The sequence below is a fragment of the Pteronotus mesoamericanus genome, unplaced genomic scaffold (assembly GCF_021234165.1).
Source record: "Pteronotus mesoamericanus isolate MK-2021 breed Mesoamerican mustached bat unplaced genomic scaffold, CSHL_Meso_final contig_246, whole genome shotgun sequence".
NCBI classification, from domain to species: domain Eukaryota; kingdom Metazoa; phylum Chordata; class Mammalia; order Chiroptera; family Mormoopidae; genus Pteronotus; species Pteronotus mesoamericanus.
The window spans coordinates 10,712,824-10,735,025 of record NW_026555104.1 but is presented as its reverse complement, the minus strand read 5'-3'; the positions used below and the strand labels follow the sequence as shown (position 1 = coordinate 10,735,025).

At 51.6% G+C, this 22,202-nt stretch overlaps 1 protein-coding gene across 7 annotated transcripts in view; it reads left to right on the top strand.

The window, feature by feature from the left end:
- Positions 1-19,640, top strand: part of SEZ6 (seizure related 6 homolog) — a 44,004-nt gene extending 24,364 nt beyond the window's left edge. The window contains exons 4-17 of one of the 7 annotated variants that reach the window (XM_054572961.1): positions 7,091-7,286; positions 11,335-11,520; positions 13,990-14,158; positions 14,291-14,457; positions 14,996-15,190; positions 15,436-15,574; positions 15,686-15,882; positions 16,484-16,678; positions 17,073-17,264; positions 17,365-17,562; positions 17,825-17,863; positions 18,109-18,226; positions 18,311-18,413; positions 18,597-19,640. In XM_054572961.1, coding sequence (XP_054428936.1) covers positions 7,091-7,286; positions 11,335-11,520; positions 13,990-14,158; positions 14,291-14,457; positions 14,996-15,190; positions 15,436-15,574; positions 15,686-15,882; positions 16,484-16,678; positions 17,073-17,264; positions 17,365-17,562; positions 17,825-17,863; positions 18,109-18,226; positions 18,311-18,413; positions 18,597-18,623 — 2,121 coding nt within the window. In that variant the 3' untranslated portion in view covers positions 18,624-19,640. Of the gene's footprint in view, positions 1-7,090; positions 7,287-11,334; positions 11,521-13,989; positions 14,159-14,290; positions 14,458-14,995; positions 15,191-15,435; positions 15,575-15,685; positions 15,883-16,483; positions 16,679-17,072; positions 17,265-17,364; positions 17,563-17,824; positions 17,864-18,108; positions 18,227-18,310; positions 18,414-18,577 lie in introns of all 7 variants that reach the window. The other 6 variants (XM_054572960.1, XM_054572959.1, XM_054572963.1 and 3 more) reach the window with 6 other exon arrangements.
- The last annotated feature ends 2,562 nt before the right edge of the window (positions 19,641-22,202 follow it).

Below are 22,202 nucleotides of genomic sequence, written 5' to 3'. Positions count from 1 at the left end.
TAGTGGAGAAAACAGAAGTCATAAACAATGACCACAGAATGCTCAGTGCTGCTGGCGATGGGGGTGGGAAGCACAGGGGACTGTGGGAATTCCAGAATGGGACACACCTTGCCAGCCTGTGGGGAGGGTGGGAAGGGAAGGCTTTCTGGATGGAGGTGACAATACCTGCTCTAGGTCCTGAAACAGAGAGGCCAGCAGCCAAGCCTGGGTTGGAAGGCAACGGGTATGGTAGGCTGGCCCTTGAAGGCTGCCGAGTGGTTTTAGACAGGAGCAGGATGTAGGCTTAAGGGCTTCTGGATCAGACTCCTGCCAGAGGCTAGGCCTGAGCAGTGCCCTCCTGCCCAGTCAGGGCTGGCAGTTGGTCCAGGCCATGCTGGGCACAGAGGTGGGATAAGTGAGGCAGCTTGAAGGCCTAGAAGGCAGCCCACTGCTCCTTCTGGCTTGGGGAAAGGCTTGTGGCTTCTGCCCACTGTGAGTAAGTCCCTGCCTGCCCCTCCATGAACTCACAAGGATGGCTAAGGATAGGCGGAAGGGATGGAATCTGGGCAAGGGGGATGGGGGGAACCATGGGAGGAGAGGATTATCCTAAGGACCTACCAGTCACACCCCTGTGCAGGTCAGCATCATGCTGAGCCCCTGCCACATGACCACAGCCTTGGCTAAAGTCTGAGTCCCTGGGCAGGACCCTTTCAATTCCCTTTTCCTAAGAAACAGCCTCAGGGGTTTCAGAATCCTTAACAGCCCGGCTCTGGACCACAGCCCCTCATATCCTGCTCCGTCCCCTGTCCCTACCTCCCCCTTCAGGTTACTGCAGCTATTTGTGCTTGCTGAGACCCATGGTCTGAGCTGCCTTCAGCGAGGAGACCAGGTCAGAGGAGGCTTGCCTGTTTCAGCTGGGGTTCAGGCACTGGGCTAGGCTCTTTCTTAAGATCCAGAGAGGCTCTTTTAGGATTGGTGCGCGCACGGCCATGTAGGTCCCATCCCCTCTCCAGGCAGCCAGTCTCCCCTGAGGATTCCAGACCTTTCTGGGCCTGGGGCATGCCTCTCACTGTGCTTGGCATTCCAAGAGCCCTCCCACTGCCAGCCTCCATCTTGGCTTGGCTGCTCCCTGTACCATCTGGAGCCTGGGCACAGCTGCCCACCATCCCTGCTCTAGTGCCCCAGGTGGCCCCATTGGAACGAACATACTTCTGCCATGCCAGGCCAGCTGCCAGTTCGCTTTGATAGCCAAAGCACCTCTGCCCTTCTAGGCCACATCAGGACCAGTGCCAATGTGGACACCAGGACAGGGTGCTGGATAAGTGAGGCGAGATTTCTGGCAACCCTCTCCTTTCTGGCTCCTGGAAGGCCCATCTGAGGGGGTTTACGGGGGTACAGGCAGCTCTAACCCCATTCATTTAGGCCCCTCTCCCCAACCTTAAAGCAGACCCTACCCCATAAGGTTTTATGACAGGGCATCAGTTCAGACACCAACACAGACTGTCATGTAGGACTGAAGTTCCAACCCTGGCTCTGCAGCCCGTCTCTTGGTGACTGGGCGAAGCGCCTGGCATTCTCTGGGCCTCAGTCTCCCTCTCTGTAAAAGGAGATTGAACCAGATGAGGCAGAAGGCCCCTCCCAGCCAGTCTTTCTGAGTGTGGCTCCTTTTTTTGGTTCAGAAAGCTTCCTCATGGACCAGACTGGGTAGTGGCACCTCAGGCCCTTGACCCTGCTTCCTGCTTCCTAGCAGCCGCAGAGCCTGGGACAGGGAGAGGGTAGCTCCCAGTATAGTGCTTCCCAGGCAAAGCCCTGGCAGACCTGAGGGTGGGGCGGGTCCACAGCCAGCTGTCCCCATAGCAAATGCCACAGTTTTACCAGGGTAGAGCCCAGGTCGCCTCAAAAAAGGGAAAGAGCACTGACTGGTGTTGCTCAGTGGACTGAGCGACAGCCTGCAAATCTAAAGGTCGCTGGTTCGACTCCCAGTCAGGGCACATGGCTGGGCTGTGGACCAGGTCCCCAGTTGGGGGCATATGAGAAGCAAACTATCGATGTGTCTCTCTCATGTTTCTCTCCCTCTCTTTCTCACTTCCCTCCACTCTCTCTAAAAGTAAATAAATAAAACCTTAAAAAAAAAAAAAAAGAAAGAGGACTATTAATGTTGTACCCACTCTGTGTTGAGCCCCTTACAGGCAGGATCTAACTTAATACTCACAACCTCATGAAGTGGATATGTTTATCCCATTTCACAGATGAAACTGGGGTTCAGTGAAGTCATGTGACTTGCCCAAGGATCTTTGAACTTGTCAGTGATGGAGCTGGGACTTGAGCCCAGGATTTAAGAGCCCCTGTCCTTTCCCTGACTGAGATTAGCCTGAGTATGGCAAATCCAAAGAGGGCATTCAGGTGGGGACAGTCGGGGGTCTCTACCTCTGACCCCTTCTCTCAGCCCAGCCCTACCTGCTCCTGTAGGACACCCACCTGGAATTCTCCCAGTTTGGGAGGGGTCCTGGGATGCTGTGCAAAGCACTGGACCAGGAATCAGGAGCTCTGGCCTGGAGTCCTGGCTTTGCCTTGGGCTTACAGTGTGACCTAAAGAGAGTTTCTCAATTTCTCTGATTACAAGTTCCCCTTAGCTATAGATTGAAGTAAACACAGCCTATCCTACCTCCCTTATTGAGATTTTCTGAGACCTGAGAGGATAATGGTGTGAAAGAGCTTTGAAAACTATAAAGGGTCTCATAGGAAAAATAGTGATCATACTACTGTTGGCATGAAGGAGCACATGAATATGAGGGAGTGCATGTATGTGAGGACACACTTGTGCCAGGACATGTGTTTGAGTGAGCTGTGTGCATGCAAGTGGGCCATGTCGGAGAACATGTGTGTGTTGGTGACCAGGAAAGTATAATGCAGCAGGGGCTGTGGTCAGTTCCAGGGGTGGGGAAGCTCAGGTGCTAGGCGTGGGGCTCACACATAAGTCATCCTTGAGCTCATACACCTGTGTGGGGTTGTACTGGGGCAATTGTGGGCAATGACTTGTGGCACTATCCCTCTTACGCACTACCCCATTAAGGCATGTTCTGGAGACCTGATTGGCAGTTTCCATGGAGATTGACAGGCCAGTCAAGGGCGATGGTCTGGGGGTTGGCGGAGGGCAACCTGAAATCTTCCCACATCCCATCCAGGAAGGAGTCAGTCCCCTCAAAGTCGCTACATTTCCGTCCTTGAACTGACCCAATGGTTAGTATTAGATAGTTCAGAGTCCTGTGGGAATTGTCCTCATCTCCCTCTGCTTCTGTCCTCCCCCTGCATGGCCCCAGCCCCCCCTCTTGTCACTGTTTAGGGGTGTAGGAAGACAGCTCTCATGAGCAGGGCTGACATTTCAATCTGTTTCCCAAGTTCTTCAGGTGCATGCAAATTGCATGAAGACTTCATCACCAGCCTTACCCAGCACCCAGCCCTGTCTGGCCCCTGTCAGGCCTGGTCCTCTAACAAGCGACCAATTATATTCCAGCTATAGCAGCAGACCTGCAAGTGGGTGCCTGAAACCCAAGGGACCAGACAGTCTCTGGCTAAGAACAGGGCACCTTCTTGATGTGATTCCCAGGGAATCCCGGCTCACTCAATTCCATGCGCTCATCACAAACCTACGACCAGGCTGGACTAGGAGCCAGGCTAGCTCAAGGGGGAATTGCCTTCCCCAGATCAGTTCCCAGTTTTCCCAGCTTGACAGGCTTCTGGAGGGGAGGGTGGCTGGTGGGAATATAAACCTCAATGTCTTGGAAAAAGCCAGGTCAGGCCAAGATCCACCTCCTTGTTACACCTGGCAGGACTGGGGCCTGGGAATAAAGATGTTTGGAAGTCTGTCTGCAGGTGACAGCCCCATGAGGTTGAGAGGAAAGGAGCTGCCTTTGCCTCCAGCAAAGCAAGACTATGCTACTTAATACCTGTGTGTGAACTTCTGCAAGTTCCTTATCCTCTCTGTTTACTTATTTACAACCTACCTTGTACAATTTTGGTGAGGATGAAATAATATCCGTAAGTAGTACAAGACCTGACAGTTTAGGTGCTCTGTAAATCGTTGTTGCAATGCTGCTCCTGCTGCTGCCGCTGCTGCTGGCACTACTGGTGACAAAGCAGCAGGGTCAGGAGCTGGAAGCTGGAGGTCAAAAGGGTGTTTATGGGAACTAGGAAAAATGCTAAATTCATTTCTACTTCTCTGCCTTTGCTTCCTTAGTAATTTCCCAGCAGGGATTCCCTTCCTTCCTCCTCCTCCTCCCAGTCCTGCCTGCTTAAGGCGCTCTCAGACCCACCTGCTCTGTGTACTTCGCCGAGCCTGCAACCCCTCCGCTTCCCCCTAGAGGATTCCTGCTGCACGCATTCAGTGCCACTTAAGGCAGAATTATATGCTGCCTGGCATCTCTCGATAATTACAGATTCCACGTGTGTGAGTCTTGTTTGCCCAACTCTAGAATCACAGAATCTCCAAGTTTGAAGGGACCTCATCCAGCCTCGCCTGCAGCAGGAATTCCCCGAGGAATGTCAGCAGCAGATGGCCAGGCAGCCTCCACCCAAATGTGCCATGGTGGAGAGCTCCTCACGGAGAGGAGGCACTTCTGCCCCAGCACCCTCTCTTGAGCTCTCTCTTCAGCCCCAAAGACCCAGCAGGTCTTTTCTCCCAGTCAGGGGAGTTCTCAGGGCACATCTGTTCTCAGCATCCACAGTCTGAAGGGCCCAGAGCCTAGTATGGCTGTCTCCTTGTACATGGCTGGGTTCAGCCTCCTTTGGCTTCTCAGCTCATGGGAATCTGGCGAGGACTGTATCTCCAGCAGCCCACACATTTCCTCTCTCCACACATCTTTATTGAGGCTGCCAGTGAAGAAGGCGTTGTGACCCAAAATGTCACACTGGGCTTTAATAGAAAGATGAGTAGAGGACAGGTGGGGTGAGCCTGAAGCAAGGGAACTAACTAGCCTGGCTTGGCAGGCAGAGGATAATGGCCCTGAGATCTGAAAGGATGACCGGTTCCACCAGGAGAAGAAGAGGGAAGGCACTCCTTGCGCAGGGTCCTGCATAGGGAAATACCCAGAGGGTGGAAGTGAGGCAAAGCCACTGAGGCCAACTGCAAGCGGTGAAGTTTAGACCTTGTCATCTGGGCAATCTGAAGTCACCAACAGGGTTTGGGTGAGGACCGCAGACAGCCAGGACCTGGGAGATGAGCTGGAGTTGGGATGTGTGAAGGCCATTCTCCAGGTGAGAAACAATAGACAGGGGAGATCTGAGCCAAGATAGCTACAAAGGGATAGAGAAGGGGAACCAACTGGAATATTTGGAAGGTAAGATTGGGAGGGACTTGGTGACTCACTGGATGCCACTTCACTAGCCCAGGCAGTTAACCCTTGAAGGCCCTGTCTCAGAGCAACAGGTAGGGACCCTGGAGATCATATACGTCAGTGCTTCCGAATCGCCTGGGGGTCTTGTTAAAATGTACAGTATGATTTAACAGATCTGAAATGGGGCCTGAGATTCTGCATTTCTTATAAGCTCTTGGGTAATGCAGATGCTGCTGGATCACATTTTGAGTAGCTAAGGCCATTTTATAAGACAAGGAAATTGAAGCTCGGTCAGCATACTTGTCCAAGATTACATGGGTCCCAGATTTCTGGGCTCCCAATCCAGTGCTCCTGGTACCAGGAGACATTGCTACTTCCCCTCTGGGTATAGTCTGTTGCTGTTCAGTGCTTGTTTGACTGAATGAAGGCATGGAGCCTAGAAGGATGCTCCAGGGATTAAGGGCTTGAGGATAGGGGTGGTAGCAGAGGGGCCTGTGACAGCCAGAGGGAAGGATTGGAAAAAAAAGTTACTGAGAATATAAGAGAGAATAGAATGGTGGCCACATGAGGAGGCTCGTGGTATAAAGCCAGGCTGAGCAGTCAGCCAGGGCCAAGTTGGACAGGGCCTTGTGGGCCACAGCAAGAAGTCTGAACTAGATACTATGGCTTTGTTGGCTCAACAGAGAGCCACCAGAGGATTTAAACAAAGAAGCACCATGATCAGAAACAGGTTGGGGCTTAAAACTGGCTGTAGTTCAGAGAATATTGATGTGGAGGGAGGAGTGGGTTAAGCCCTACAGGCAGGGGGGGCGGCCAGGAGGCTGCTGCAGTTATCTAGGTGAGCAATACTAGTGAGGTGCCAAGGAACTGGCAGTATGAATGAAGAGCAGCGAACAGATTTGGGGTCCAATTCACAGGACTGAATGACTAATTGAGTGAGGGTATGAGGGAGGAAGCAAGATGTCAGTTTCTGACTTGGGCATGCAAATGGATGGTGAGGTTATTCCCTGACATGGGGAGCCAGGGGAGCTGCTGGTTGCGGGGAGAGGGTGACTCAGTATGAAGCAGACTGATGTGGGGTGCCTGTGAGGCATCTTACAGGGGATGTCCAGGGGAAGCTGAGCACATGGACCTGATGCTTAAGACCTGATAATGCTGGCCAGGTCTTTGAACACCATCTAGTTCAACTTACCTACTCCATCCCTACTTTATAAATCAGGGTTCTCCAACCCCTGGGCCATGGACTGATACTGGTCCATGGCCTGTCAGGAACCGGACTGCACAGCAGAAGATGAGCAGCAGGCCAGCAAGCAAAGCTTCCCCCCACATTACCGCCTGAGCTCCACCTCCTGTCCCGCCCTGCCCCATGGAAAACTTGTCTTCCACAAAACCGGTCCCTGGTGCCAAAATGGTTGGGGACCACTATTATAGATAGAAAACTGAGCCCAGAAAAATGAAAGGACAAGAAGCAGGTGATGTAGTTGAAAAGCTTTGAGACAGACATGCTTACAAATCTCAATTCCGCTAATAATCTCTGTGTGACATTGTATAATGTACTTACTATCTCTCAACTTCAGGTCTCATCTCACAAGATCACTGGGAAGGTAAAATGAGCTCCTCCTGCACTGAAGGCCTAGCTCAGAGTCTGGGGGCTCCAATGCCCAAAGCACACTGAGGATTGGCCATGCCTAGGGCCTGCAGGAACCTAAGGGCCGCAGGGCTCAGTCAGCAGGAAAAAGCCTGACAGCTCTGCTTTGCTCTTTCTATTCCACCGGCAGGTCCAGAACATCAGCCTACAGGAAGGGGAGACAGTGACTGTGGAGGGCTTGGGGGGACCTGACCCGCTGCCCTTGGCCAATCAGTCTTTTCTGCTGAGGGGCCAAGTCATCCGCAGCCCCACCCACCAAGCAGCCCTGAGGTTCCAGAGCCTCCCACCACCCACAGGGCCTGGCACCTTCCATTTCCACTACCAAGGTAGGCCTGGGCAGCAGAGGGAAGAACCAGACCAGACTGGCTGTCCTGGGGTCTCTGGTGCTATTACAGTGTGGGGGTGGGGAAGAGGGAGAGGGTAGTAACATACAGCACAGGTGCCTGGTGAAGCTATGTACAACTAGAGCTGAGAATTGCACATCTAACACCTCCAGAACCTTCTGCCCTCTTCCACCTATCACCCTGCAGAGAACTGGTCTTAAAGAGGGACTTACACAAGATTGAGTAACCTCCAGATATGCCTATTGCCATTCATTCATTCATTCATTCATTCAGTATACTTGTCCTAAGAATCTGCTCTTTGCTGAGCCTGTGCTGGACACTGGCAATATCAAGATGAACCAGAAAAGTTCTTGCCCTCAAGTAGTTCAAAATCTTGGGGGAGGCGGGTACTTAAATGGGTAATAATGATATAAGCCCTCTCCCCAAATACAAGGGGGTAAAGGTCAAGGAGCTTGACAATGACCATGTATACAGAGGTACTTAGCTATCATCCTGGGCTTCCTGAACTTGGCCTCCTGAACGTACCATAGACCTGGCTCAGGCTTCAGTCAGCTCAGAACACTTCCGGAAATTGGGAAGTGGCATTTTTAATGGTAAAATAACAGACTCAGAAGTTAGGCAGATCTCTGTTTGAATCTCCTCCCCACGGGCTGTTGACCTTGGACAGATCATTTGACCTCTCTAACTCTACTTTTCCTCTGCTGTGAGACCAAAATACTTCACAAAGTCATAAGGATTAAACAAAATGGTGCATGTCAAGTGCTTAGCATGTGCTCCACAAGGGAAACTAGTATTAAAGAGCTGGCAGGATGGGGAAAAGAGAAGGGGCTTGGGACTATGCCCCTTTCCTATCAGCCTCCCTCCTGCCCTCTCCCTTCCCCCAGCAAAGTCTTCTTGATCCCTTGCACTGCTGCAACAGAGTAACAGTTCAGATTGGGGAGTGCTAATGGAGAAATAATTGGTGTGAACAGTTACAGGATTGCCTTGAATTGTCACGGACCACTTCCACCGCCCAGGAGCGGGGCTACAGCCTGGAGAGGAGGGCAGGCACTCCTCTGAGGATGTAGATGCTTAGAACCCACCTAAGGAGGATTCACTCACCCCTTCCTGGCCTCACTGCCCAAGTTGGGGGGACAGTCTGGCATGGCAGCAGGCAGTATGGTGGTGGGGCCAGCCAAGGGCTTGGCAGAGGCGAGAGGAGCGCTGAGGGAATGGTGAAAATCTAGGCGGCCCAGACAGCCTCCCTAGTGGCTCATCAATCCTAAGCAGCAGGCATAATTTCACGCCATGGTAACCTCTCTTGCTGCAAATTCCTTTGCACAAAACCTGGACCTCCTCTCTGTTGGGCCAGACAAAGGTGGCTGAAAGGCAGCAAGTTGGAGGCCCCAAGACACAAATCAGACCCCAGAGAGGGGTTGGGAGAGCTAGCCCAGTCCTGCCTCCTTCTCAGCTCCCAGAAGCCCTCCCTCTTCAGCCCAGTTTTTGTCAATGATCAGCTCTTTCCCTAATGAGTGTAATTCCCCTAATTATAGGCTGTAATTAGCCCTGATCCCAGAGATGGGAACAGGAAGAGCATGTGCTCACATGTGTGTATCCCTGGGTTGGAGAAAGAGGGTGCCAGAATAGGGAGTAAAGGGCCGAGTACCAACACCCCTGCTGGAGCTGTCCAAAATAATGTTGGAGATCACAAGGATGGAGCCCCATGAGGGCCTCACTTGTCGAGTCAAGTTCCAACTCCCCTCCCACAACCTCAGGCAGGGTGAGGAGGAAGAAGGCGCTGCCAGGCACCCCCTCCTCCCTCCTGAGCATTCCTGGCACTGGACTTGGCTCCAGAAACAGATGCCAGGGAGAAAATAGCTCAACAGATTGCAGTGGTGCAGGCACTCCGGGAATGGTCGTCATGACAACAGGATGAAGCTCGTCCTGCGAATTGGCATTTTACCCACTATGGAGTCTGGGGGCTTTGTCATCTGCTCCCAGCATCCTGCTCTCACCTTATCCCAGCCCAATTTCCTAATCTGTGAAACACGGGGACCTCCCTTCCCACAGTTGTGGTAAGAACTCACAGGTAAGATGTAGGTACAAGTGATGAGCATGACATCTGGCTCATGGCCTAGAACTCCCTGGGTGTCACACCCGCTCTGGGTAAAGTGCCCCACACTCTTTTCAATACCCCAACCTGGCCTAGGCTTTCTTCCCTGATCATTGTGAGTGGCCATCCTGAACAACCACTCAAGTCAACCTTGTCTACATACTCTCAGGCTTTTGATTCCTAAGCTCAGGTCTCTCTACTCCATCTGAGGAAGCAGGTGGGAGGAGATGTAAAGCAAGTGGACTCTAGAGCCAGGAGCTTCAAGTGCCCACTCTACCACTTACTGGCTGTGTGATCAGGACAAGTCCTTCAGTGTCTCTGAACATTAGTTTTCCTCATATGAAAATGAACTAATAACCCCTAACTTGCCTACCTTCCTCCCAAGTATAGACATCAAGTAAGAAGAGTATGAAAGCATTTTAGAAGCTGGAAGGTACATTCCAATGTGAGGTGCTTTTATTAATCAAGACTACAAGTAACAGCAGGCTGGTGCATTCAGTATTCATTCTGTGATAGGCACTGCACATCTGTCCTTTCATTTAACCTCTCATGTAACAGCATTGCATGCAATACTCTAAATGGGTGGGTAAACAAGGAAATAGGCACAGAGAAGTTAAGTAACTTGCCCAATGTAGCTCAGCTAGTGCAGGAGCCTGTGTTGAAACCTAGGCTATCTGACCCCGGAGCCCACCTCCTAAGCCCTGCCCTGTACTGCCTGCCAGTCACAAGTAACCATTTCTTGCCCATTCTCTTAAGAACCCTGTGAGAGGGAAAAGCAGGTATTATCCTCCCCCTTTCACAGACTTAACAGACTAAGGCCAAGACAGGTAGGAAAAGAAATCACAAAACTTGATTCTAGACTCTGGTCTGGCCAGAGGCAGCTCCTTTTTCTGTTTACACAAAGGCCCACAGAGGCTAGCAGAGTCTCTGCCTGACCTTCTCTTTCCATCTACCTGTTGCCAACAGTAAGGGTCGCCCCCTATCCCAAGACTCAGGAGCGGTTCCTGAGTCTGGATAATCCCAATCCCTCCCACCACCCCCAAGGGTCTTCAGACTCCATAGCCCAAGCCTTCTCTTGGCTTTTCTCCTTGACTCCTCCAGGTCTTCTTCCCCACCTCTCATACCCAAGCCCTAACCCCCATCCTTAGCTACCACACCAGCTTGGCCCCAAGTTGGGATTGGCCAGGTTGTTTTGTGGGATTTGCTGCCACCTTCCGGTTGTCGTTGGTATAACAATTCTAAAAGCTACCAAGTTTCCCAGGGGAACTTGTCCCTCTCCCAAGTTCCCTGAAGACATGTTTTGCTTCGCCACCTGTGCCCTATCCTGTCTTTTAAAAAGTCCACTACCCTTGCCATCAAGCTTTTCAGCATTTCTCAATGAACACTGGGAAACTTTTACTGTCTTATTTCAATCTTTCCTGCTGCAATCCATATTTGTCCCCTATGGGAAAAATACTTTACATCAGTAAGGCTTTTCACCATTTCAAGTGCTTTCACACCTACAAGTCTTTCAGCAACATTTTTTGAAGATGTACTATCAGTTGGATTCCAGGGATACCAAGCTGAATAAAACACTATCCTATTTTCACAATAACCCTGTAGGTGGACTGGCATTTTAAAACTCATTTAACAAATGAGGAAACTGGGACACAGAAAGGCTAAGTAACCTGCCTAAAGTGTTAGAAAGCTTGGGCTACACGCCAAGCCTCTTCACTTCCAGCTCTGTGCTTGCTCTACTACCCAGCCCAGGCTGCTGGAAATACCACAAGCACCTTTTGGGGAAGGGACCTGTCTCTCTTCTGGTACTCCTGATGTTTCCTCTGGCCCCAAATAACACCTCCAGACAGGCTGGGGCAGGCCCTTTTTGCCCTGGCTATGACTCAACCCCCCCAACACGCACACACACACACATACACGTCACCTGTTCTCTCTCTGCAGCCTATCTCCTGAGCTGCCACTTTCCCCGACGTCCAGTTTATGGAGCTGTGACTGTCACGAGTCTCCACCCAGGAGGCAGTGCCCGCTTCCAATGTGCCACTGGCTACCAGCTGAAGGGGGCCAAGCTCCTTACCTGTCTCAACGCCACACAGCCCTTCTGGGATTCTCAGGAGCCTACCTGCATCGGTGAGTGCCCCCAGGAGACTCAGCAGTGCTGAAAGAAGAGTTGGTAGGAGGCTAATCTCTGCTCTCTGTGGCCATGTAGTACTTTCCTAGGCTCTCCATAAAGAAGCCAGAGAATAGCTACACGCCTCAGTGGCATTTATCCAACCCATGCTTAGTGAGCACCTACTCTGTGGAGACACCACAGATATACAGAACTGAATTAAACAGGGAGTGTGCCCCGAAAGAGCCCACCCTTCCGGAAGTGGGGGGAGAAGAAAGCACTCAAGTCATCAACTTTCACAGCAGGAAGTAAAAACTACCAGTGAAGAGACAAAGCAACCAGGGAGGAGAGAGCAATCATTCTTAGTTGGGCATTTACAAGGCTTCCTGGAGGAAGTGGCACTGAGTGTTTGACATTTCAGTGGAAGCAATAACATGGGCAAGGACACAGAGGCAAGGTAAGGGAGTGTTTAGGGACAGAGAAAACAGCCAGGTTTGGCTGAGTCCTGAGACTTGAGAAGGGGATAGGGGAAGGACCTTGAATATCAGCCAAAAACTAGGGTGGGGCACTGTTGAAGTTTTTGGAGAAGAGGAGTGAGGAGCTCAAAACTATTCCTCAGGAAAGCTAGCCAGGTGGTGTCTGGAAGCTGGGAGGCCTGCCAGGCAAGAGAGTTTTAACTTAGGCAGTAACTTTGGGAATAAAGAGGAGGAAAGAGGTTCCAGAGACACTGATGAAAGAAAAGGGGAAAGCAGAAGACTCCCAAGTTCTGGTCATGAATGATGGGGAGTCTGGATTGCTGCCAGTGGCTTGCTGGCAGAAGAAAGATGGAGTGCTCAGTTTGCAGTATGAAAGGCAGCTTGGGCTTTTTTCCTTTTTGCTTTTTTTAGCGTGGGCTTTTGAACCTTATTTCATTCTGTACACGCTTCCGGGGTGCCAGGCACAAGCAGAGGTGAATGAGCCAGACATGGTCTGTGCCCTCAGGGAGCTGTCTAGTGAGAACAGCAAACAGCTCAACACGTTCGGTGCAGGCAATGTTGTGATGGGACAAACTCAGGATGTGCTGGGGATCCAAGGGAGAGAGAGCTGTTTCAAAATAAGGAAAGAGTCAAGGAAAGCTTCTCAAGATGATGTGGAAGGATTATAAGAATGTTCACTCAGGGAAATGGAGTAGATTCCTGGAACAGCATATGCAGAGGTGTGGGGACATGAAGCAGCATGCTACAGTGAGGACACGGTGAGGTATGCCGAGAGGGTATACGGGGAAAGGCTGGGGCCAAGTCAAGAGTCGGGTTCATAAAGGGTTTGAATGCCATCTTGAGCTTCGACTCTATCAGGGAGGGGTCATAGGGAACCACTGAGGAATTTAAATGTAGGATGGGACTTGACCAGATTGGAAGGGCATTCCATTCTGAGACCAAGCGAAAACGTATGTCTGCCTTCTGCACAGAGAAGCAGAGAAGAAACTCACCACATACCCCTCCGCAGGAGGTTTATTAGATTACAATATTCTACTGTCTTGAATATTTGGAGACAAAGGCACTGTGTCTTGGCAGGCTGGTTTCGGAGAGCTGGCAGGATCCAAAGCTGAATGTCCAGGAGAGAAAAGTGTTACCTGGAACCAACCATACTCCTCTCATCCGAGACTGCTTCCCTGGCCCCACTTACGGCCGGGAGCTTGTAGCCAATTAACTTAGGCAGTAACTTAGCCGTCCTCAGTGATGGGGACAAGCGAGCTACTCAGCCTCTTCTTGCAAAAAAGAGGACGATCCCAGGCCAGAGGAGTCAATGTGGGAAAGGCCTTAAAGGTTCAGCCCAAGAATGACAGTGGCAGTGGTGCTATTTCAGAAAGTGTTCAAGGCCATCACCTGGCTAGTAATGTCTGCTCAGAGTACAAAATTTGGACGTGAATGGCATGTGTCACGTGTGTCATCCCTGACCTAGTCCTACCCTCTTCTTTACATTCATTCAATCATTTTATTCAACAAATACTGAATACAAACTCTGTGCCTGGCCTGAAAAGACTGGTCCCTGCCCCAGGGGTCCTTAGTCAAAGGGGTATATCCAAACAATAACTGGTTTTCGAAAGTGGCCTAAGGTAGTAGCAGACACACCCAAGAAAGTTGGAGTCCTGGGTAGAAGGCTCTAACAAAGCCCACCTGGGGGCAGTCAGAGACAAATTCCCAGAGGAGTCAGCAGAGAGGGAAAGTGACTCACCCAGGGCCACACAGCAAGGCCATGGCAGACCTACCAGTCAAGGGAGCTGCACGTGAATACTTCCAGAGGTGTGAAAGGTTAGAAGGTAGGATTCTAGAGTCCAGGCTGCCTGGAGGGACAGGGTCATAGGGGCACAGGATTGACCTTCAGTACCATGAAGGCAAAAACCCCTACTGCCTCATGCACAGGGTACAGAGCTGCGAAGGGCAGGAAGACTTGTTAGGCTGCCTGGGATCCGGCCACAGGCCCAGCCCACGTTTCTGCCTGTCTTCCAGCTGCCTGTGGTGGAGTGATCCGTAATGCCACCACAGGCCGCATTGTCTCTCCTGGCTTCCCGGGCAACTACAGCAACAATCTCACCTGCCACTGGCTGCTTGAGGCTCCAGAAGGCCAGCGGCTACACTTGCACTTTGAGAAGGTTTCCCTGGCAGAGGATGATGACAGGTGAGGGGATGTCCTGGTGGGACAGGAGTGCCTGGCCTGGTAATACCCTGCTAGAGGGACAGTACCCAAGCATGGGGCCACATCCCGCCCGGGTCAACAGCCAGCCACACAGCTGCTGCTCTGCTGACCCAGGCTCATCATCCGAAATGGGGACAACGTGGAGGCCCCGCCTGTGTATGATTCCTATGAGGTGGAGTACCTGCCCATTGAGGGCCTGCTCAGCTCTGGCCGACACTTCTTTGTGGAGCTCAGCACTGACAGCAGCGGGGCAGCTGCAGGCATGGCCCTGCGCTATGAGGGTGAGCCTGATGGGGCCTAACCAGAGGGGACGGGCTAGAGCAGGGGCTTGGGCCTAGGGTCTCTTCTCTCACACCACCCCCTCCATTCCATCATCACTCCTTCCAACTCAACCCTTATTCACCTGGCACTTAGGCCCTATCTCCTCACCCCTCCCAAGTCTAGGATTCCTACCCCGTCTGCAGGAGACCCCTGCTTGGATCCAGGCCCTCTGGTCCAAGTGAATGAATTCTCTAGAGTCTGAAGAGCAAAAAAGGCCCCAATTCTTAGGGAAGGACATTAATTTATTTATTCATTCATTCAAAACAACATTTACTGAGTGCCCTCTATGTACTAAGCACAAAACTAGGAGCTAGAAACACAATGTTTATCAAGAGAGCCTCCTGAGCAGAACAGGTATGGGTGCTCTGGGCTGTTGTCCCTTGCTCCAAGCCCACGACATACATGTAGTCAAGAAAAGCCCTGGGGAGGGAAATAGGACATTTGTCCCTTCTGTTTGTCCCAGTCAAGGCTGAACTTGCCTGGCCCTGTGGTTTACAGCCTTCCAGCAGGGCCACTGCTATGAGCCCTTTGTCAAATATGGCAACTTCAGCAGCAGCGCACCCTCCTACCCTGTGGGTACCACCGTGGAGTTCAGCTGCGACCCTGGCTACACCCTAGAGCAAGGCTCCATCATCATTGAGTGTGTTGACCCCCATGACCCTCAGTGGAATGAGACAGAGCCAGCCTGTCGAGGTGAGTAGGCACCAGCAGATGGGTCTACCAGGGGCAGAGAGAAGGGTGGGCACCAGGGAGCCAGCAGCAGAGGCTGAGGCCACAGGGCCCCAGTGACATGTGTCATTCAAGCTTCCCCCTGAGGAAGAGGTGGGGACTCCCAGCAATGGGTTGGCACTCCTGTGGGAAGACGGCAGCCCCAGGACATCGCCCTGGGGAGAAACGGGGAGGGGACGTTCCGTCCGGGCCTCCCCCCTGCCTTCCAGCTGTGTGCAGTGGGGAAATCACAGACTCAGCCGGTGTGGTACTCTCCCCCAACTGGCCGGAGCCCTACGGCCGTGGGCAGGACTGCATCTGGGGAGTGCACGTGGAGGAGGACAAGCGCATCATGCTGGACATCCGAGTGTAAGTGTTCAATGGGCTGGTCCAAGCCAGCTCCTAAGCAATGGAGTCATCTCTTGCCCAGTCCATCCTGGGGTCCCCAGGCCTGTCCTTCCTGACAGTCCTCCTCCACAGACTGCGCATAGGCCCTGGTGATGTACTTACCTTCTACGATGGGGATGACCTGACAGCCCGAGTCCTGGGCCAGTACTCAGGGCCTCGAAGCCACTTCAAGCTCTTTACCTCCATGGCCGATGTCACCATCCAGTTCCAGTCAGACCCTGGGACCTTGGTACTGGGCTACCAGCAGGGTTTCGTCATCCACTTCTTTGGTGAGCCTGCCCCTGTCCCACCCCATGTCTGAGGGAGAAGAGATGCCAGAATGCAGACCCCAAATCATGGCAAGTCAGAGAGGCCAGGGCAATGAGGAGCCTGAGTGCTCTTATCTGACAAGGAAAAGCTGGAAATACTCCAGGTATCACCAAAGCTAGTCTTGTTCTCCATCTTCCCCCTGGGCCCAGTGGGAGAAAGGAGCCTTCTGTTGCAGCAAGAAGGATTTGGTAGACAGTAGGAAGAACTTCATAACAAAAATAGGGAACTATAAGAAAAAGTATTTGATTATACAGTACCTTTCAGATAATCTTCAATAGAAGTGACAATTTTCCCCACTTTACCTGGCCCCTCTCTCAGGACTATGAAACTGGCCAACGTGTTTTTGGAAATAAAGTCTAAACCTAGATGACTGGGAATTTAGGAGATCGTCATACCAGGGATAAGGAGGGGCCCTTATACAGGGAGAATAAATCACTGAGTCTGCCCAGACCAGGCCCAAAACAAACTGGCAAGAGCCAAATGTCCTCAGGGGGAGGGAAGCTAGCACAGTCATTCTGGTGTTGGCTGAGGGTCTTCATCTTGCTGCCCCCATGCCCCTAGAGGTGCCTCGCAATGACACATGTCCAGAGCTGCCCGAGATCCCCAATGGCTGGAAGAGTCCATCACAGCCTGAGCTGGTGCATGGCACTGTCGTCACTTACCAGTGCTACCCTGGCTACCAGGTGGTGGGATCCAGTGTCCTTATGTGCCAGTGGGACCTAACCTGGAGTGAGGACCTGCCCTTCTGCCAGAGGGGTGAGTGTTCCTGTTCCCACTATTCCCCTCCCCAATGCAACCTACAAGCCTCTCTCTTGGACTACAAACCAGCTGTAATTACTGGTATCCTTGAAGTTCCTTCACCTCTCATAACTGTCAGTTTCCTCATCTGTGAAATGAGACAATACCTTTCCATAGGGTTATTTGCCAAATACTCCAACTGTTTTGTTCCTGGTAGACAGCCATTTAGTGTTTGTTGATTCCCATGGATTAGAAGGGGACAAATGAGGAGATACACCAGCAAAGTGGTAATAATGGATAACTAGAGGATAGAGCTATATGGCATGAACATGTTAGCTGCCTGGAACAAAGCTAGGGTGGACTGGCTTTTGAGTTCTACTTGCACTACTTCCTCATCACCCCCTATCCATAGTGACTTCCTGCCATGACCCTGGGGACGTGGAGCACAGCAGACGCCTCATATCTAGCCCCAAGTTTCCTGTGGGGGCCACTGTGCAGTATATCTGTGACCAGGGTTTTGTGCTGACGGGTAGCGCTATCCTCACCTGCCATGACCGACAAGCCAGCAGCCCCAAGTGGAGCGACCGGGCCCCTAAATGTCTCTGTAAGTGTCAAATGGGTAGGAGAAGGCTCTGGTAGATAAAAAATGCTGCCTCTGGAGGCTAGGGGCCTGGCACGCTCACTGGTCTCTGCATGCTTTGCAGTGGAACAGTTCAAGCCATGCCATGGCCTCAGAGCCCCAGAGAATGGTGCCTGCAGTCCTGAAAAGCGGCTACACCCAGCAGGGGCTACTGTGCACTTCTCATGTGCCCCTGGCTATGTACTGAAGGGCGAAGCCAGCATCAAGTGTGTACCTGGGCATCCCTCACATTGGAGTGACCCCCCACCCATCTGTAGGGCTGGTGAGTGTTCAGCCACCCCTAAACCTCTGCCTGGCCCATAGGGATGCTCTGGCAAAGATGTCAAATGTTGAGAGTCAGAATCCCCTGCCCGCACCCCCTTGGTGTTACCCTTGGTCTCTGCCAGATTTTTCTGACCTGGTGACACCGAGACAAATGGGGGTACTTCTTGGACAAATCCTTCCCATGACCATCCCACTCACTGCCTTAATGGTTTGGCCTACTGGGCTTACCCACTGCCCTTGGCTCTCCCCTCTTGTTCCAGACACCCTGGATGGGTTCTACAGCGGCCGCAGCCTGGATGGTGAGCCCCTATCTGTGAGGGCCAGGGAAGTAGTCTCTTCTGCTTGTTCTCACAGCTCCCAGGCCGTGGGTTCCTCAAGGAGGGAGGGTAGAGAGAGAGGCCTGGGACTGGCAGGGAGAAAAGCCCCTTCCCTGCCCTCAGCCAGCTGGAAGGAGCTGGTGGCTGGATGCCCCAGGAAGAGGTAAGGGGCTGTGGGCTCTAAGTGACAGAGACCTCTACCCCAATCCCACCCTCTGTGTTTTCAGTTGCCAAGGCACCTGCTGCCTCCAGCACCCTGGATGCTGCCCACATTGCAGCTGCCATCTTCCTGCCACTGGTGGCAATGGCACTCTTGGTGGGAGGCGTGTACCTCTACTTCTCCAGGTGAGCCCGGCTTCCCTTCCTACCCTCCATACCTGACTTACTCCTGCCCAGCACTTGGGACTCACAGGCTTCTCTGTCCCACAGGCTCCAAGGGAAAAGTCCCCTGCAGCTGCCCCAAACACGACCCCGCCCCTACGACCGAATCACCGTGGAGTCAGCATTCGACAATCCAACTTATGAGACTGGAGTAAGTACCCATGCCAGCCTTGACACCCTATCCAGGACCCAGTTCTATGCTCCCTTTGGGACGTACCGCTGAGGAGCCTATCAAGCGCTCTCACTCTTTCCCTTTCCCTTGGGAAAGTGGATTATGGTCTGGCAAACTTTATAGAAGTTTCCAACTCCCAGCAGTCTCTTTCCTTTTCAGGAGATGAGAGAATATGAAGTATCCATTTAAGACGGGAAAGCCAGCTCAGCCCTGCATCACAGCCCAGCAGCAGAGCTCCCAGGTTCCCGCTGTCCCTCCACCTCCTGTACATACCACCTGGGAAGAGATGCCACTAATCCTTCAAGAAGTTGTGCCCTTCCCTGCCTGCAATGCCCACCAGGGCCTATTTTCTTGGTACCACTGCCCACTTAGGGCCCTTCCTTGGGTCCAAGTCAGGGGGCATCTATCTCTGGACAGAACACAGCTGGAGCATATGCATCAAGAACGAGCATTCTCCTGACCCTCCTTCATGCCCTGCACCTCCAGCCTGGAATTCACAGGCAGAGCAGGAGCACTTTTCTCCATGTGACCATCATCCAGCCCTGGCATGTAGTACCAGGCCGCAGGATTAACTTGATGGTGTTGGAAACGGCATCAGGGTGCTCCTCACAGGGCCCTCACCACTAGCCAAACTGCTCTCAGTAGTAACCTGTGGGTATTCTTAGCATGCCAACGTCAGCCCCTGGAGGAAGTCTCTAGTCCCTCTCCAAGGCCCCAGGAATGGATAGTTCTGCTCCTGTCCCTTCTCAGTGGAGGCAATAATTCTAAGGGATACTAAGGGGTTTAGGGACCCTACCCAAGCTCAGGTTGGGTTTCCCTGGGCATTTATGCTTCTCACCAAAGCAGGAAACCCCACTGCTCCTCTACAACCTGAGGAGAAGGAAAAGACCTCCTTCTGATTTCCAGTCTGGCTGCTACAAATATCCTCTTTCCCACTAGTCCCTCCTCTAACCCCAACCATTTGCCAGACTCCCTTTCTGGCCACTGTTTTGGGATAAGGGGAGTGGGCATTCATATTCTGGGGAGAAGCAGAGGTCTAAGGGTGGAGGAATTTGGAATGAAACAGGAGGTCAGAGAGCCCCAGGTAAAGGTCCAGGAGCTGGCTACTTTGTACATGTAATGTATTATATGGGATCTGGCCTCCAGCCAGAGAAAAATCTTCTTTTTCTGTTGTTTCCTTATTAAAATGGTGTTTTTGAAAAAATCAAGCACTGGCCAGGTGGATGGTACTTTCTTGAAGGGACGAGAGGTGGAAGATAAATGGGATGTGGACTTCAGGACCATAAGGCATGCTAGACACACCAACTAATAATCCCCAGATTTTACCAAAAACCAGTTACAGATGCTACAGAGATCACTGTCCCAACAAGGTCAGTACAACAGATGGCAGTGAAATGTGAGGCCCAAGTGGCTAGTGCCATAGGAGTGTGGGAGCCCAGGAATCCAACTGCTCACCCACCTCAGTGCCTCACTTCCTCCTCTTTTCTCGGTCCAGAACTACAGGATGGCAAACTCCCAGGTCCCTTCTTAATGTCACTGTATTGCTGACAAGGCCTAGGAAGCCTGGAACATCTCTTCTTTTTCTTTCCCAACTAGCAAGGCTTAGGAAATTGGAACAGGAATCACAGACAGCCCCTAAACATGAGACTCTAGTCTGTCTTGGCCTTAGAGAACATCCCAACTGTCAGGATCAGGGACAATGAAGTTTAAGGGCTTGGCTCCTACTTTAGCAAAAGCCTTATTCATGGACTCCAGAAAGAAGTGGCTGGATGGGATCTGCTTAAGTTTGCTAAGTTTGTTCCATCTCAGCTCTTGTGTCCATTCTCTATGGCCCCCAGCACCTCCTGAGATCAAAGTGTTTTGTCTGCTTTGATTCCCAACATGCACATTTCATGCCTAGAGTGTGCTCTTCGTGGCTGCTCTCCAGAGTAAGAGCAAAAAATAGGCAACAGGGAATTATGGGAACTCAGAAGCCAAAAGACTAAATCCCTCAGGGAAATAACAACAGCAACCAGCACTTTTTGCTTCTACAGTCTTCCAACAGGGAGGTCTTAACCACTCATGGCTGTCCACCTCCTGGCTCCAGCGCAGGCCAGCCACCTCAAAGGATGGAGAGACTCCAGTCCAGGCAAAGTGCAGTGCCGAGGTTAGCCACAAGAGGTCACTTCTGAAGGGATCTGTATCCCACCTGCTCTCTCCCCTTAATCCTTGAATAGCCAGGGCTGGAGCTCTCCAAGGTGGCACCAACTCCTGGTCCCACTGGGCTGACCTCACCCTCCAAGTTCAGAGAAGGTGTGTGGAGTGATTAGTTCTCCTGGTACTTGTCAACAGAGCCGAGTACTAGTTCCCTTATTAGCCCACAGCCTGTCCCAATTCTCAACTGCAACTCATGGTGTTGATCAAAGTAAAGCTTTGCTCATTGGGCTTGTGCTCATGGCTTACTTATCTGCCCCATAATGCCTTAAGGGTGTCACAGCAACACAGCTGAGCCCTGAGCAGTATGAAGGAAGCCAGTAAGAAAGGGCATACAAGGCTCCAACTTCTGAAGGCATGAAATATAGCCCTAGAAAAGATGAAGTCTGGCCACTTCCATACATCTAGCTCAGCCATCCCCTTTCTGAGGACCACATCTCTAGACCATAGCCACTATAATTTCATGTTTGCTGAGGATGGTAGAGAGCAGAGAGCACCCCCTTCCACCCCAACCATAAGGCCTATGACTTTATAATTCTTCTCAGGCACCAAGATGATCATCAGAAACTAAAGACCACACTCTGGCATACCAACCTATCTAACTCATCCTCCTTACTATCTCTGTCCTGACTGGTGTGGTTCAGTGGGTTGGGCATCATCCTGAAAACCTAAAGTTTGCCGATTTGATTCCTGGTCAGGTCCCCGGCTGGAGGTGTGCAAGAAGCAACTGAGATTGATATTTCCCTCACACATCTATACTTCTCTCCCTTTCTCCCTCTCTTCCCCTCTCCTAAAAATAAACAAAGTCTTTTTTTTTTTTTAAAGAAAAAAGGAGGAGCAGCAGCAACTCTTCACAGGCAGTTTAGACAGTGTCATGGCCTGGGAATCAAGAAATGTGTCTAGCTTTGGCTGGTGTGGCTCAGTGGATTGAGCATCAGCCTGTGAACCAAAAGGCCACCAATTTGATTCCCAGTCAGAGCACATGCCTGGATTGGGGCCAGGTACCCAGTTAGGGGCAGGCATGCAAGAGGCAACAGATCAATGTTTCTCTCCCTCTCTTTCTCTCTCCCTTCCCCCCTCTCTAAAAATAAATAAATAAAATATCTTAAAAAGAGAGAAGTCAGAAATCCCTTATATAAAAAAGAAATGTGTTTAATTCCTAGGTGTGCCATAAATTGAAATAAGGAAATCACTACTCCCCTTTGCGCTCTGGAAATCATGGGAATAATACAGCAGGTCTCAAAGCCCTTAACAGTTTTGCGCTTCTGAGAATCCTAAGCATACTTTAACAACTAACGTGAATAGGACACCGCTACTTGATCACAATGCCACCTAAGCGTCTAGTGTCAAGCACAATGATGCCATTCCCTTTTTCACTGCTTCGTCTACAGTCAGGCAGAAATAACTGGTCACCTCTGAAGGCGATACCAAGGGGAGGGGCAGGAGCCGCGGAGGTAGCATGAAGTCCCTCCCAGAACTCGAGGGGAGGCCTCAGACTACAAATCCCAGCGTACAGCACTGAAGTTCTCAAAGCCCTTCCTAGCAGGCAAATCACTTTTCCCCAAGCCCATCCTA